Source organism: Syngnathus scovelli, chromosome 1 (assembly GCF_024217435.2).
Source record: "Syngnathus scovelli strain Florida chromosome 1, RoL_Ssco_1.2, whole genome shotgun sequence".
Taxonomy (NCBI): domain Eukaryota; kingdom Metazoa; phylum Chordata; class Actinopteri; order Syngnathiformes; family Syngnathidae; genus Syngnathus; species Syngnathus scovelli.
In genome coordinates, this window is record NC_090847.1 from 28,071,292 (window position 1) to 28,084,627 (window position 13,336).

At 47.3% G+C, this 13,336-nt stretch overlaps 1 protein-coding gene across 5 annotated transcripts in view; it reads left to right on the forward strand.

Annotated features, from left to right (window-relative positions):
* LOC125985429 (neurexin-2) overlaps positions 1-11,873 on the forward strand; it is a 241,842-nt gene extending 229,969 nt beyond the window's left edge. For 4 of the 5 annotated variants that reach the window (XM_049748270.2, XM_049748288.2, XM_049748278.2 and 1 more), the window contains 4 exons: positions 1,203-1,292; positions 5,805-6,127; positions 6,639-6,717; positions 9,667-11,873. In XM_049748270.2, coding sequence (XP_049604227.1) covers positions 1,203-1,292; positions 5,805-6,127; positions 6,639-6,717; positions 9,667-10,550 — 1,376 coding nt within the window. In that variant the 3' untranslated portion in view covers positions 10,551-11,873. The remainder of the gene's footprint in view (positions 1-1,202; positions 1,293-5,804; positions 6,128-6,638; positions 6,718-9,666) is intronic. The other variant, XM_049748305.2, reaches the window with a different exon arrangement.
* Positions 11,874-13,336: the final 1,463 nt, after the last annotated feature.

The window sequence follows — 13,336 nt, forward strand, 5'->3', positions numbered from 1 at the left end:
GATCCTTAGGAAGAGCCTGTAACAATTTCCAGAGCTTCATATCACGTCCTGTGTAGCCCACCACCTGTGCGCCTCCCTCCGCCTTCCTTCCCACATCAATTTTCATTCTTCTCTTCACAACGTGTGAGCTCACAGACGCAGGCTTGCCGTCAGATGGTGCTGGCGGGGGTAGAGAGCCCCCTGGGGAGCAAAAGAGGGTAGTGCAGGATGGGGAGCCAGCTGACTTTGGATCACTGCGGCAATTTTTCAGCGGAGGGTGGGTGGGCTACTCGGTGTTTGCGGAAAAGGAAAATTAGTCGCTTCTTGCTCAACGACCGAGAATTAGAGGATGTTTTGATTGATTTGAAATTTCCTTGGGGGGGGGGGTAAGAGGATGTGATTTCTGAAGAAATTGCACATGCTGAAGTGAAATGCTGTGAGTTAGTTGAAATGTAGAACGTGAGACGTTTGAAAGGCTTGGATCATTTTGTGGAGTTTAGAAAAAAAACATGGCAGAATATCAAATGAAGCTGTGCTGGTTAGCATTCACACAATTCTTAATTATTTACAGCAACTCCGGTTAAGACATCTGACCCGGTGGCCGCGTGTCGCGGTTGCTTGAAGCGCGTCGAGGGATAAAAAGAAGTTAGCGCGGCGGGAGCGAGAGTTGTCGAGAGGCGCTAATTGCCGAGCAGAAGCGCTCATTTCGTTTCAAGAAGGGGCGGCGGGCGTCCGCGAGCTGTTGAACTAACAAAATGTCTTCCTTGAAACAACCATGAAAGCTGTTTTCTTGCTGAATGTTGACTTTCCACTTTTTTCTCACTTTTCCTGCAATGATGTTGCTATGCTATGCTAACGATGGCCTGGCCGTGTTTCCGTGACTGCCGATGCATTTAAGTGTACTAAACGTGGGACAGCTTTAAGACTTGGGCACTTCTATAAATCCAATCTGTCTAAATCATTTATAAAAGAAAAAACTGTCTTCCGTGAGTGAAAAGCATATAAATTAATGCTAACTAGCGTCTTATGAAGTAAGCAGCCCCGAAAAATTCCTCAAGCTCTTGCTGCCCTAACTCAAAGCTTGAACGCACATAACTTTGATGCTAAACATTTGCCATGTTGCCCTTCTAACCTCTAACCTTTTTTTTAACTTCCAGATTTTCTTTGTCTCATTATTATTATTATTTGTAACCTCTCCTAATCTTTCTCCAAATTTCTTAAAGGGAACTTTGATAATGAGCGCCTGGCTATTGCTAGACAAAGAATCCCATACCGCCTCGGTCGGGTAGTTGACGAGTGGCTACTCGACAAAGGTAATAAAATCACTTTAACTTCCACTAATGATCTACCGCTAACCGCCGCTCTGGAAGAGATGCAGAACCATGTGACTCCGCAGCTCCGCCCCCTTTCTCCCATACTCATATCCAACCAATGAGTCAACTTTTAAGTCTTCCAAAACGATTCAATCGGGATTCAAAGTCACACTGTGAGCGCATCCTTGAACTTGGACTGCATCTCTTCGGAGAACTAACCCCCAAATAACCTGACATAACCCCTCTACCACACTTTAAAAAAAAAAAAAAAAAAGACTCTTTGTGTCACCCCTGTGTCTTTTGTTGGATGAATGTGACTATTAACAGAATGCAGGGAACAAATGACTCCAGAAAGTCACTAAAAGTTAAAGGGACCGTTCAAAGTGATGCTCGTTTAACCCTTTGAGTGGCGAACATCTCACCATCCGGAATGAAGCAAACAATCGCTCCCTCCCTCCCTCCCTCCTTCCTTCCGCGTCACGCAAAACAGGATGAAGGCCCCGCATGTTTATTTCACAGAAACAAAAGCGAGCCTTTGTCGGCCCCGGCGTCGCCTCCGCTTCCGACACAAATCCCAATCAGGAGCGGCGCGGGAGATGAAAGTGGAGCGAAACGGCGGATCAATAAGAGATGACTCGCCCGCTTCCCCGAAAGATTTGTGCGTGCCACCAAACGTGCATGCATGATTCCCTTTCATCTTCAGAGGAGAGCGTTGAGGAATAAACCAATGGCCCCGCCCCCCTTCTTTCGCGCCGCACATCGCTGGAGGCGTTTGCTTATTTGTGAACTCGATTGAATACGACGGGAGGGGGCGGGGCGACACGTCGGAGCTCAAAGGGTTATTTACGAAAGCGGAATCTAACCAACCTAACAAACTAACCACTGAGGGCTTCTCCAGTGACAAGTCGGAGCGATTTGAGCCCTCAGTTTTAACCCGATTATAAATTCTTCTAAAGCCCATTGGAGCCATGGCTCGAGGAAAAGCTAACAAAGTTCTAACTGACTCTAAAAGACCTCCAAGAAGCGACGTGCTTCGTCTTCAGAGGGTTAAACAAAACAAAGAAAAGCAGCTCCCAATTTCCGACTGCTGTCCCTTTAACATTTATTGTTTTCACCGCTGAGCAAATGGAGCATGTTTTTGTGTGTCAATGTTTTGATTCTTATTGTGGTGAGGAGCTTGGATCATTACCAAATGGTCCAGGTTTTTGCTACCAACCGGCTTTGTCGTCATGATATCAGCGCCTCGACCTTTTGACCGACCCCGGGCGCCTCAGAGCATTAGCACAGCATTAGCACATTTGAAAGAAAAAAAAAAAAAAATGACCCGAGTCCCAATCTCATCCCTGTCCGGCCTGATCCAGATCGTGCCGAGCGTCTCCTTCCCATTCCCTGCCAGCTGACTAAATCCAAAGCGGCAGCCATTCCGGGGAAGTAATGAAGGGAACAAATCAGAGTCTCCAAAGTTCCGTCAGAAACTTTCAGCGCTCTCCTCTTTGCGCTAGCGATCAGTCATCCTCATCTGCCCTCTGCATTTTCTCCTCACATCCTCTCAGACAAAAGCAACTTGGCTCCCGGTATGGTTTCCCTCGGGGGAAGGGGGGGGGGACAATAATAGCAAATAATTGGCATTCTTTTACGAATTGTGTCTATTTGAAAGCCAAACGGAAGCTCGCGCTTTGAGATGATGCCACGACATCATTTTGGGAGATAAAAACGAGCAAGTATCTCAAATAAGTTAAAAGCTGACCCAATCAATTGTAGGCGTAAATAGCTCCTCCCACTTTATGCGATTGGCGGCACCCTCGGCTTCTTTCGCTTCGCCCGGGTTCTCGCTCTTAACTCGATACTGTGTTGAGCCGCTTGTCTCGGTCGTCAGACTCAATTTATCCGCCGTGCTCGACTACAAAATCCGAGTAACAAAAAAGACCCACCCAAAAAAAAAAAAAAGAAAGTCCCACTCTTAATTACAAAACAGAGTGGCGTGCTTTGGGAATATCTTGGCAAAAGAGTCGGTAATGGATTTTGTCAGAAGCCCGCCCGCCTCCGTCGTGGTACTCTCTACTGACTGACTTTTTCATCTGAGGAGGAAGTTGGCGTTTGTTTATATGGAAGCCTTCAGGCTGCAGTGTTACGAGTAAACACAAAGCCATTAAGTACGGGGCCAACTTTCAAGAGTCAAAAACTCCTCGCAAAGGAAAGAGGGAGTGAGGCACAATACTCCCTCCAGATGTTTTTTTTTTTTTTTTTTCCCTGACCGCTCCAGTTAGACAAGCACCCAATCTCCCCGCTCCCACAAATAATCCCTCGTGGCAGATTGTGGAGGGCTAAAAGTATCAAGCGTACCTCGGCGGCCGGTATCGGACCTTCTCGCAAAAGCCATCTATGCATTAGCCGGGCCCGTTCGGCCCCCGGCCTCGGCCTGCCGCGCTAAGTCCGACTGAGCATTCTTCCCCGACGCAAGTCTTGTGTAGCTAATATTGTGGCTAGCTCGTGTTCGGAATGTAAAAAGCCTTTACAAGATGGCAATCCTGCAATTTCCCCAAGGTGAAGTATGTCATTATTCCGACACGCTTCGGGGGCTTCATTCAGAATCCACGCATGAAAATGGAAAGCAGGACTTTTGGTTGCTCTCAAATTGTTAGCTGTCCTTTCCTTGCTATACGGACGCAAGCTAGTTTGTCCTCTACGCGCGATTGGCTATCTGGAGCATTTACGTCTCAATTTGGTCCGCATTAGGCTCTTTGGTGAGCTGCCAAAATATTAGCACTGCAAACTACAGGCGCAAATATAAACGTATTGTACATTCCAAAAAATTATTTATTTAATAGATTTTTTATATTTATATATTTTTATTTATTTATTTTTTAAGTCAGATGTTTTTTTTTGTTTTATTTATTTTTTTAACAAAGAGACCATTCGGATGTCGGCTCTAATGAAAGTTGCCGGCGAAGATCTGGGAGGGAGAGGGGAGGCGAGGATTGGTTGCCCAAAATCAAATTGTTAGCGCTCTACGCAAAAGTAAAGGTGTAAATAAATATTACGTCGCAAATATTACACACAAAAGGTCATGGCATTGGCGTTTTTTTTAATCGACGTAATGCGCCGAGCGAAGCCCAAATTGCTTCGTAATGCTCTCATTCCGTTTTTGACTTGCGCCATAAAAGGATCGCTTCATCCGAGCCTCGCTCAAAACAAACACTGTTCTCAGCCAGTCAATTCCAGAGTCATCAAGTGCGTTCCGTGACGTGGGAGTAAGTAGGTCATCCCCACAGAGACCGGGACTCGATTAAAAAAAATTGGAACTACTTTATGCGCAATAATATTTCATATGATATTTTGCTCCACCTCTTTTTCAGTCTAGATGTACCGAGGCTCAAATCAAAATCTCTATCAATCAGTTTGTCTTTCTCATTGAACGGTAATCGATAGAGCATTTCCATCTACAGTTTTCCGTCTTTTAGTAATCAGCAGTAGATGGTGTAATAGCCGATTGAAGCGCCCACAGCGCTTATTGAACCCCGGCGTTACCTTGCGGTCGGGCGGGCGGGCGGATGCTTCCAACGCCACCAGAAAGCAATATCGCAAGTGTGTTTAGACGACAAATTAGTCTTTATTAAATGCTAATGTGAGCCGACTGCACTGCACGGGGTGTAAAATGACGGCGGGCTCCGAGCTTCTCTCATTTCACAGTCTGCATCATCTATAAATATGACAGCCTCTCATTGCTATTGGATGCCTTTCGCTCTTCCCTCACGTGGATTGATTTCACGAGAAAGCCCCGTGGCTCGTCGTCTATAATTACCTCCTCATCACGTTATTTATTTGTATTTTTTTTTAAACCCTCCTCCATTATCCATCCTCCCATATTTGAATGGTATGCTCGGGACAATTTGGTCTCACCTCTTCCCCCGGTGCCAGTGCCCGGGCTCCTTCCCTCTTCAGCCATCCATCCCGATTAAGGCTAATGAGCAAACCCTGCTGAATTAAACATTAGCTACAACCATCCCCTCCGTGGCAGAGGTGCTTTATCATTGCGCGACTCCGGCGCATTGGAGGTCAATAACAGCAAGCTGGAGCTGATCTAATATAGTCCATCTGGGCTCTGACGAGATCCATCCCCACGTGTACTTTGGAGTGTCAAGGTCGACCCGCGACGCCCCCGCCTTAATCCAAGTCGACCGTCCTGCCAGCGAGCACCATACGGTGGTCCTAAATTGCTCCCAAGAAAGCCCACCGTGCCCTCCCCCCCTGTCTGTTTGTACGGAACCTCTACTTGCCACCTTTCCACAAAGCAGTCCGGTTCTGCTCAAGTCCTCTGCTAGCTAATAATGAAGTTAATTGAATGTACATGAAAGATGCTGCTTGGTGGAAGAGTTTCTGTCTTTGCTGTTGAGTGTGTTTTCCACTTTATGTGCTCGTGACTTATTTGTACTCTTCTTTCTCGACATTCCCTCCTCTCTCTCGGTCATGTCCATTCCCTCCACTTCCTCCGTTCTCCGCACAACCTCTCAGGTCGCCAGCTGACCATTTTTAACAGCCAAGCGTTTATCAAAATCGGCGGCGGCGATAAAGGCCGCCACTTCCAGGGCCAGATCTCGGGCCTGTACTACAACGGGCTGCAGGTGCTCAAATTGGCCGCCGAGGGCGACCCCAACGTGCAGACGCAGGGAAGCCTGCGCCTGGTGGGCGACGTGCCCTCGGTGCTCGCCACCGATACCACTTCTACCACGCCGCTGGCTGACATGTCCACCACCATTATGGAGACTACCACCACCATGGCCACCACCACCACCCGGAAACAGCGCTCGCCCACCATCCGGGACAGTGTCACGCAGGTGGGTCATGCTGCCAGAGAATTTCAAAATCCAAAACATGATTTCCCGCAGGAAATCACGTCAATCCAATTGATCCAGACTTCCAAAAAAATAGTAACAAGAAATACATTCGGTATTGTATAGCTAACACGGCAATTGGTAAAAATGTTCGTGTGTTGCTATCATGAACTTGGAAAAATCGACATAGGTGTTTTTTGAAGAATACCTTTTGACACTTTGAATAAAATCGAGAGATATGCTGTCAGAACCTTGTAGGACTTAGAATCACGTCTAAATGACATAAATGTCATAAAAGCTTTCGGAGGCAAACCTGTTTTTTTTTTTTTTTTTGGGCAACATTTGTGACAAAAGGAAGTACAAATCCAATTCAATGTGTTTTAAGGGGACTGTGTGGGTTTTTAAGTTCTTGTTAAGAAACTAGCAAGACGCTGGAAACAGTTTCTGAACGAAGTCACGGATTTTTTTGTTGTACTGGAAAAGATCAAATTCTTCTTTCTTGGTATTTGTGCAGAATGCGGATGACGTTTTGGTAGCTTCCGCCGAGTGTCCGAGCGATGACGAAGATTTAGAGGAGTGCGAGCCCGGAAACGGTGAGTCGACTCGGCGGGGGGTTCTGATGCTCGTTCTGTCGAGTGAGGTTGTACGGCTTGGGGGTTCTTGTGCTCGACTGCGCTACCCTCGCTACGCACCTTGGACTGGCCCAATGTGGAACCCGTCAGGTTCGTTGACTTTACCTTAACCTGACTCATTCATTTCGCTTTTCCTTTATTTTAGTAACCTCTCCAGTTTTTGAAAATAGAAAACCTAACAAAGTCCATAATCCCCGTTCCAAATAAAGACGATGGTTTCTGCAGCTCGGTCGGTCAGCATCCACCTCTTCCTGCATCTTGCCCTTGTACGAAGGGTAACGAGATCTGGGAAGCTCAGAGTGTAACGTTCTCCAAGGTGGCTCCGTAGGTGTCTGAGACCGAAATAGAGACTCGCTTCTCTCCTTATTGAAGTCTGGAATGATTTTCTTTTTCCTTTCGGAGGTGTTTGCTACGCCGGGGCTTAATCTCCCATGGAGAAGCTCAAGTAACTCTCTGATATGCCCACACAAGTCGTGATTGGCAGCAGACAGACTGCTAAGTTACGCTGCTTGTCTCTCTCTTTCATGATCCCTTTGTAGGTGTTTGGAAGTTTTAGTGGCCAAATACCAAACGTGCTCGCTATCGCACCCTGCAGGCGACAAAATCCATGTCAGCGAGGCAAAAACACTGAGATTGAAAGTGTGCCTCAGATCATATCAGCATGGGAATTTGGTGAGAATCTCCTCAATAAAGTGGCACGCTGACTTATTATGACAGGTGAGGCAGAGCCTCGCCCGCCTCCCCTGACCGCACGTCCCTGCACTCCGTCATTCATCCACATGAGCGGCCATTTGTAAACATCTCCTGACGAGCGCCGTCATCGAGACGGTATCAAGCTGTGCTTGATTTTTCCATTTGCGGCCCAATCGCAGCCAAATCACCCAAAGGCCTCGCACTCCCGACAACCTTTTGGCTGTAAATATTTCAAACGGCCCAGCGCGACGGGCGCGCTAACGATGTTTGTCAGGAGGACGACGTGGCCGCATCAGCTCAGCGCCCATCTGCTCTGAGTAAATAGAAGCGTGGGTGACTCTTCACCGCCCGTGCTGCAGATAAAGAAGATGTCTCATCATGCCGGCTTAACGTGCGGATCCACCGAGGTCCAATCATGAGAGTCAAGCCCAATCAATCAGGCGGAATATCCCACAGTCTCTCCTGTTTCATCGCTTTTGTGCTAACGGTGGAGAGACATTATTATTCTTTACGTGTAACGTAGCTTTATGCGCGCCATTACAAGTTTGGATCGAAAGTCCGCCGTCGGGTTTCCCGGCCTGTCTGAGCTGCGTAACGAGGGCCCGAATCGCCCTCAGGCGCGGTGGGTTTGGGTCACAGGGGAGGAGGGGGAGGGGCTCTCAGTGTGTTTGAGGGCGGAGTCACCAGATCAACACTCTTTCCAAAACAAAGCGGCACCGTCTCGTTCGGGAAACACCATCTGACTCGGCGCCACGCCACCGAAAAAAAGAAACAAAAAAAAAAATATATATATATATATAAAGTAACCCGAGCAACTTGTACTTTGCGCAGCTCGTCTTTTTGTTCCTCCGAGGTGATGGGCTGTCCTCTCAGGCGTCAAGGTGAAACGCAGCCCGCAAACACACAAGAGCCAGGGAATACAAACGGGCGGAAATGAACGTCGTTGCCATGGGAACGAGCCTTTCCCGCAAGTGTAAAGTATGAGAGGAGAATATGCTTGAAGTTTGTTTCTTTCACAGCTCTCACATGTCTCTTCTCTACAAGGCCTTTTGGGGGGTGGGGTGGGGTGGGGTGGGTTGTGTGCTGACATTTCTGTGAATGCATCAACCTTGATAACAAAAGCATTTCCTGATTTGAAAAATGTTTGTTTTCGGGCGGGGGGCTGAGCTGAGCTGAGCCGAAGCGGGCGGGCTTCCCATCATCCCCTTCTCCCCTTCTGAGTGACCCCCCGATTCACCCCAAGTAAAAAAAAAAAAAACCAACAACAACAAAAACAAGCCGTGCAAATTGTGATTTGATGCTTTTTCTTCTTCTTCTGATCATGTGTTGCTATGACATGACCAACCCCCCCTTCCCGCCCCACCCACCCCAAAATGTGCTGCTCTCATGTTGTGTTCTAACCATATTGGCTTCCTTTATTTGACACCAAATGAGCTTGAACGGTCATCCCGTGGCTAGCTAAAGTCAAACGACCAAAGAGTGGCTTGATCATAAATTGGATCATTAAAAAAGTGCTATTAGCGACTGCTAATTAAGAATCTCATTGACCTGTTTTACGTGTGCTTCTGGGAGGGACGAATGGGGCTGTCATTAGTACGCTATTGATTATTTGGAAGTCTCCTATAGCTCTAAATTAAGCTAATTCAAGATGAGCCACATTAGCGACGACGATTTGGCAGAAAGACGCGTGGAGGTTTGCTATTTGTTTGAAGGTAAAAGAAGGGAGGGGGGATGTTGATCACTATCCAAGAACAATCTTACACAGCTTTCTTTTTGTAATTTGTTTTGTTTCATGCAAAAATCATGCGGCCAATTTGTTGATGTAAGTGACCTGAACCTTGTGGTTTGCTATCTTTCTCAACCAATCACAGCAGACACACATCAGAAGTGCTAGCTCAGCTTAGTTGCTAGATTAGTTGCAGTGCATTTTGATGTTTGTTCAGTTTAACTTGTAGTCTGCCTTTTGACTTGTTTAACTGACATAGCATGTAGCGTTAGCCAGGTTTAGGTTAGCCAATGTCCTAGCATCTTGTAGTAGTTTACCTCAGTCGGCAGTTAGTGCTTAAGAACTTGTGAGCTAGCTTAGACCGACTGAGTAGAACTAACATCATGTCAACTTGTAGTGCTGTACTACTAATGCTTTGTTTTCATGGCATGTTCAAGTTGTGTGTCGACTTCTGACCCCTTGCCCCCTGCGCTCTCTCTTTCTTGTCCTAGGAGGTGACATAGTCTTGCCCATTATAACGGTGGACTCAATAGACCCCCCCTCCATGGCCACCCGCTACCCAGTAATCCCCGCACCCCCCACCACTTATCGCCCCTTCCTCACCTTACTCGAAACCACCAAAGAGTCCCTCCCCTTGCCCAACATGCGCCCGCCCTGCCCAATGGACCAGGAGGACTGCGAGGAAAATGTGGAGGCGTCCGCGTACGGCTCGGGCGAGATGACCGAGTCGGACGACGAGGACTATTACAAAAACTCCCCCCTGGTCACCGACAGGACCGTCCTCCCCCCTCCCCCTGGAGCCGAGGGCCAAAACCCCCGAGATCGCCATTTCTCGCGCCTCCCTTACGACCACCGCCCGCCCGCGTCCTCCGCCCCCACGGCCGACCCCGATCAGCTCAGCCCCCGCGGCAAGGGGGCGGCCGGCGGAGGCGGCGGCAGCAACAACATCCCGGCCGGGAAAATGAACACTCGGGATCAGGTGCTGCTGCCGCCGGCCCAGCCCTCGTCGGACCCCGGCCACCGCAGGGCGTCGGGAATAACCTACCCTCCCGATTTCCCGCACGTTCCCACTCTAGACCCGACGTCCCCCGAGAGAGGTCTCCCGGGCGCCGTGGAGGTGCAGCAGTCCAGCAGCACCACGGGCATGGTGGTGGGCATCGTAGCGGCCGCCGCCCTCTGCATCCTCATCCTTCTCTACGCCATGTACAAGTACCGCAACCGAGACGAGGGCTCGTACCAGGTGGACCAGAGTCGCAACTACATAAGCAACTCGGCCACGCAGCCCAACGGCACCCTGGTGAAGGAGAAGCCGCCGAGCGCCACCAAGACGGCGCCCAAGAACAAGAAGAACAAAGACAAAGAGTACTACGTTTGAGGGAGCGCCGCCACGACGCACGGCGGCAGCTCGCGTTTGGGAGAGAGAGAACGAGAGAGGCGGGAAACGCGACATTTGTGCCAGCCATCCCCGCCCTCCTCGAGGGAGACGGCAAAGCTAACTTTCAGCATTGCCGGGAAGTCACTTCTCGCTACTTCCTGTGCCAACAACCGATTGGGTTCACTTCTTTCTTCAGTCCTGTACAGAAGCACCACCAGTATCCACGAAAGCAGTATCCAGTGCCACGTCCTCGCCATCTCTCTCCTCTCTCTCGCTCGCACTCGTGCCATGTCTACGGTGCTCGGCGGCTGGCGCCACGCGAACTGTGCCGTGTTTCAAGCATGTAGTATTCATCGAGGACAAAGACATCAACTTTTTTCTTTACGTGGAGTTCTGAGAAGAAGAAGAAAAAAAAAAAAAAAAAAACACCACTAAAACATAGTAGCAATTTTACGTGCGATATCAACGCAGAAGACTCCAGACTAACGGTTGGCCAAATTCACCTTTGGATGGTCTGTGTCGTGTTTTTGGTGCCCCCTGGTGGGCCAACGGAGAAACTGTCTCTATGCCAACCGTCAAAGCGGGAAAAAAGCTCGCCAACCGGTCGCCCTCTGCTCTGTATGATGCTAACGACGGGGACTTGGCCGAGACAGTGTAGCTATGACTCTGGTGACGTCCGAAGCATCAGGAACCGTGCGGCCGTCACTCTTCTCGCTTTTCAAAAAGGACAGAATGGGAATTCTGCAGCGGACTGGACTGAAGAGCAGCCTTTGTGGTTCTTTGTCGACTCTCTGGAAGACGAGAGTTCCCAAGTACTCTAGTGTTCCGATTTTCTCAGCTCTATTAAAAGAAGACAAATGTACCATGATAAGAAAAAAAAAAAAAAGCCGAAAAAAGTTTGTGAAATGTCTCAATATTTGCCATCACAAAGAGAACCGTGTTCCCTCCTAACCACCATTCCTGTTTGCTAAACAAAAAAGAAAAAAATCCTGGGCAATGAGGAAAAGCTCTTTTGTTATCGATTTGCCTTTGGTCAAATTGGGGTATGTGCTTGTTCATCACATTTATGTTTTGTCCTTCTTTTTTTTCTGTATGGCGGATCGTATGTCACTTTTACCCACCTGACTGTTTTTTAATGATTGCTTTTTCTATCTCTTTGCGTCTGTGTACTGACAGACTTGCTGCCACATTTTCTTTTCTGTTACGCTAACCCACCCCAACATCTCCCTGTTCTTTCTAAATGTTATTGTAAAGTGTTACAGTGAGATGACTCCAAATATGTGTACATTAACAGAGGGAATACACTTGGTTATATACTTCTTACTCCGTGTGCTGTGGTCTGTTTTTCTATTCACCGCAATACAAACGACAATAGTTAGAAATGAATAAATAGCTGTAAATCTCGAGTGCCTTTCAAAAGTATTGGGACGGCAGATAAATGTCTTTGTATTTGGATTTGTTGTAGATTTTTGGACGGGCTTGTAGGTTGTAACTACAACCTACGAGTACAATGAGACTGTTTGGAAACATATGGCTAAAACTTTAGGTGTAGGGTCCTCTTCGCTCACTTTTGAGGAAATATACTACGTGTGAATTAAGTCCATACAAAAGATACGTTGATTCGTCCAAGTAGCAAATTGGACACCTGAAAATGACTCCGTACAAAAATATAACAACGGCACGCTGCTTGCACACTAGAAAATCTGTGTGCCCACAAAATCCATTTTAACAAGCCACAGCTAAAATGTAAAGGTTTGGTCTTATAGGATGAGACTGCCCTCTACTGGTACAGAACAGAACTTACATGGCCACTGAATATTACAGAAACAAAAAAAATCCATACACCAGGGTTAGGGTTTCAAAGTAGGACTTCAAAATAGTTTTGGGCAACAACAAAAAAAAAGAAAAAAAGGGGCTTTAAAAAAAAAGGTATAGTATGGACTATTGGCAGTGACCCGAACAAAAAAATAAATGATGGATTTTTTAGAAACTTAAAAACAATATAAAAACAAAAACGATTAAAAAGAACAACAGAAACAAAAACACGACCCCACACTCATGCTCACACAAACCCTTTTTTCCAAAATGCCCGTGGCTAAAAAAGATGTCATTACAAAACTAAAATTATAGAAAAAAAATCAAATCCCAACTATAGCCACTAGATGTCCCAGTTAATTACTGGGTGTGCATAGCGCCCAACCTTTTTTGGCTTGAGTCTTTGCTTCCAAAGAGAAGGCCCTCCAGACTGCTGCAGGCACAACTAAAACACTTTTGCACCACTGCAGGAAAGAGGGACACTCAAGCAATGGAGAAAAAAAAAAGGCTGCACAGGTTCTTCCTCTTAACATGTCCAGTCACTCAAACATGACACCTTGATCTCCAGCCTCGTTGTCATCAACACCCACACCAATTTCTAATCGAGGAAGGTTAGGACGGTGAAGTATATATATATATATATATATATATATATATATATATATATATATATATATGTTTTCAGGCACTGTATGTGCCTGAAAACAATGTTTTCTTCCTGACCGCATATATATATATATATATATCTCCATCCATCCATCCATTTTCTGAACCGCTTAGTCCCCACGGGGGTGCTGGAGCCTATCCCAGCCGTCAACGGGCAGTAGGCGGGGGACACCCTGAACTGGTTGCCAGCCAATCGCAGGGCACACAGAGACAGACAACTAATCACACTCACACCTAGGGACAATTTGGAGTCTTCAATCGGCCTACCAAGCATGTTTTTTGGAATGTGGGAGGAAACCGGAGTG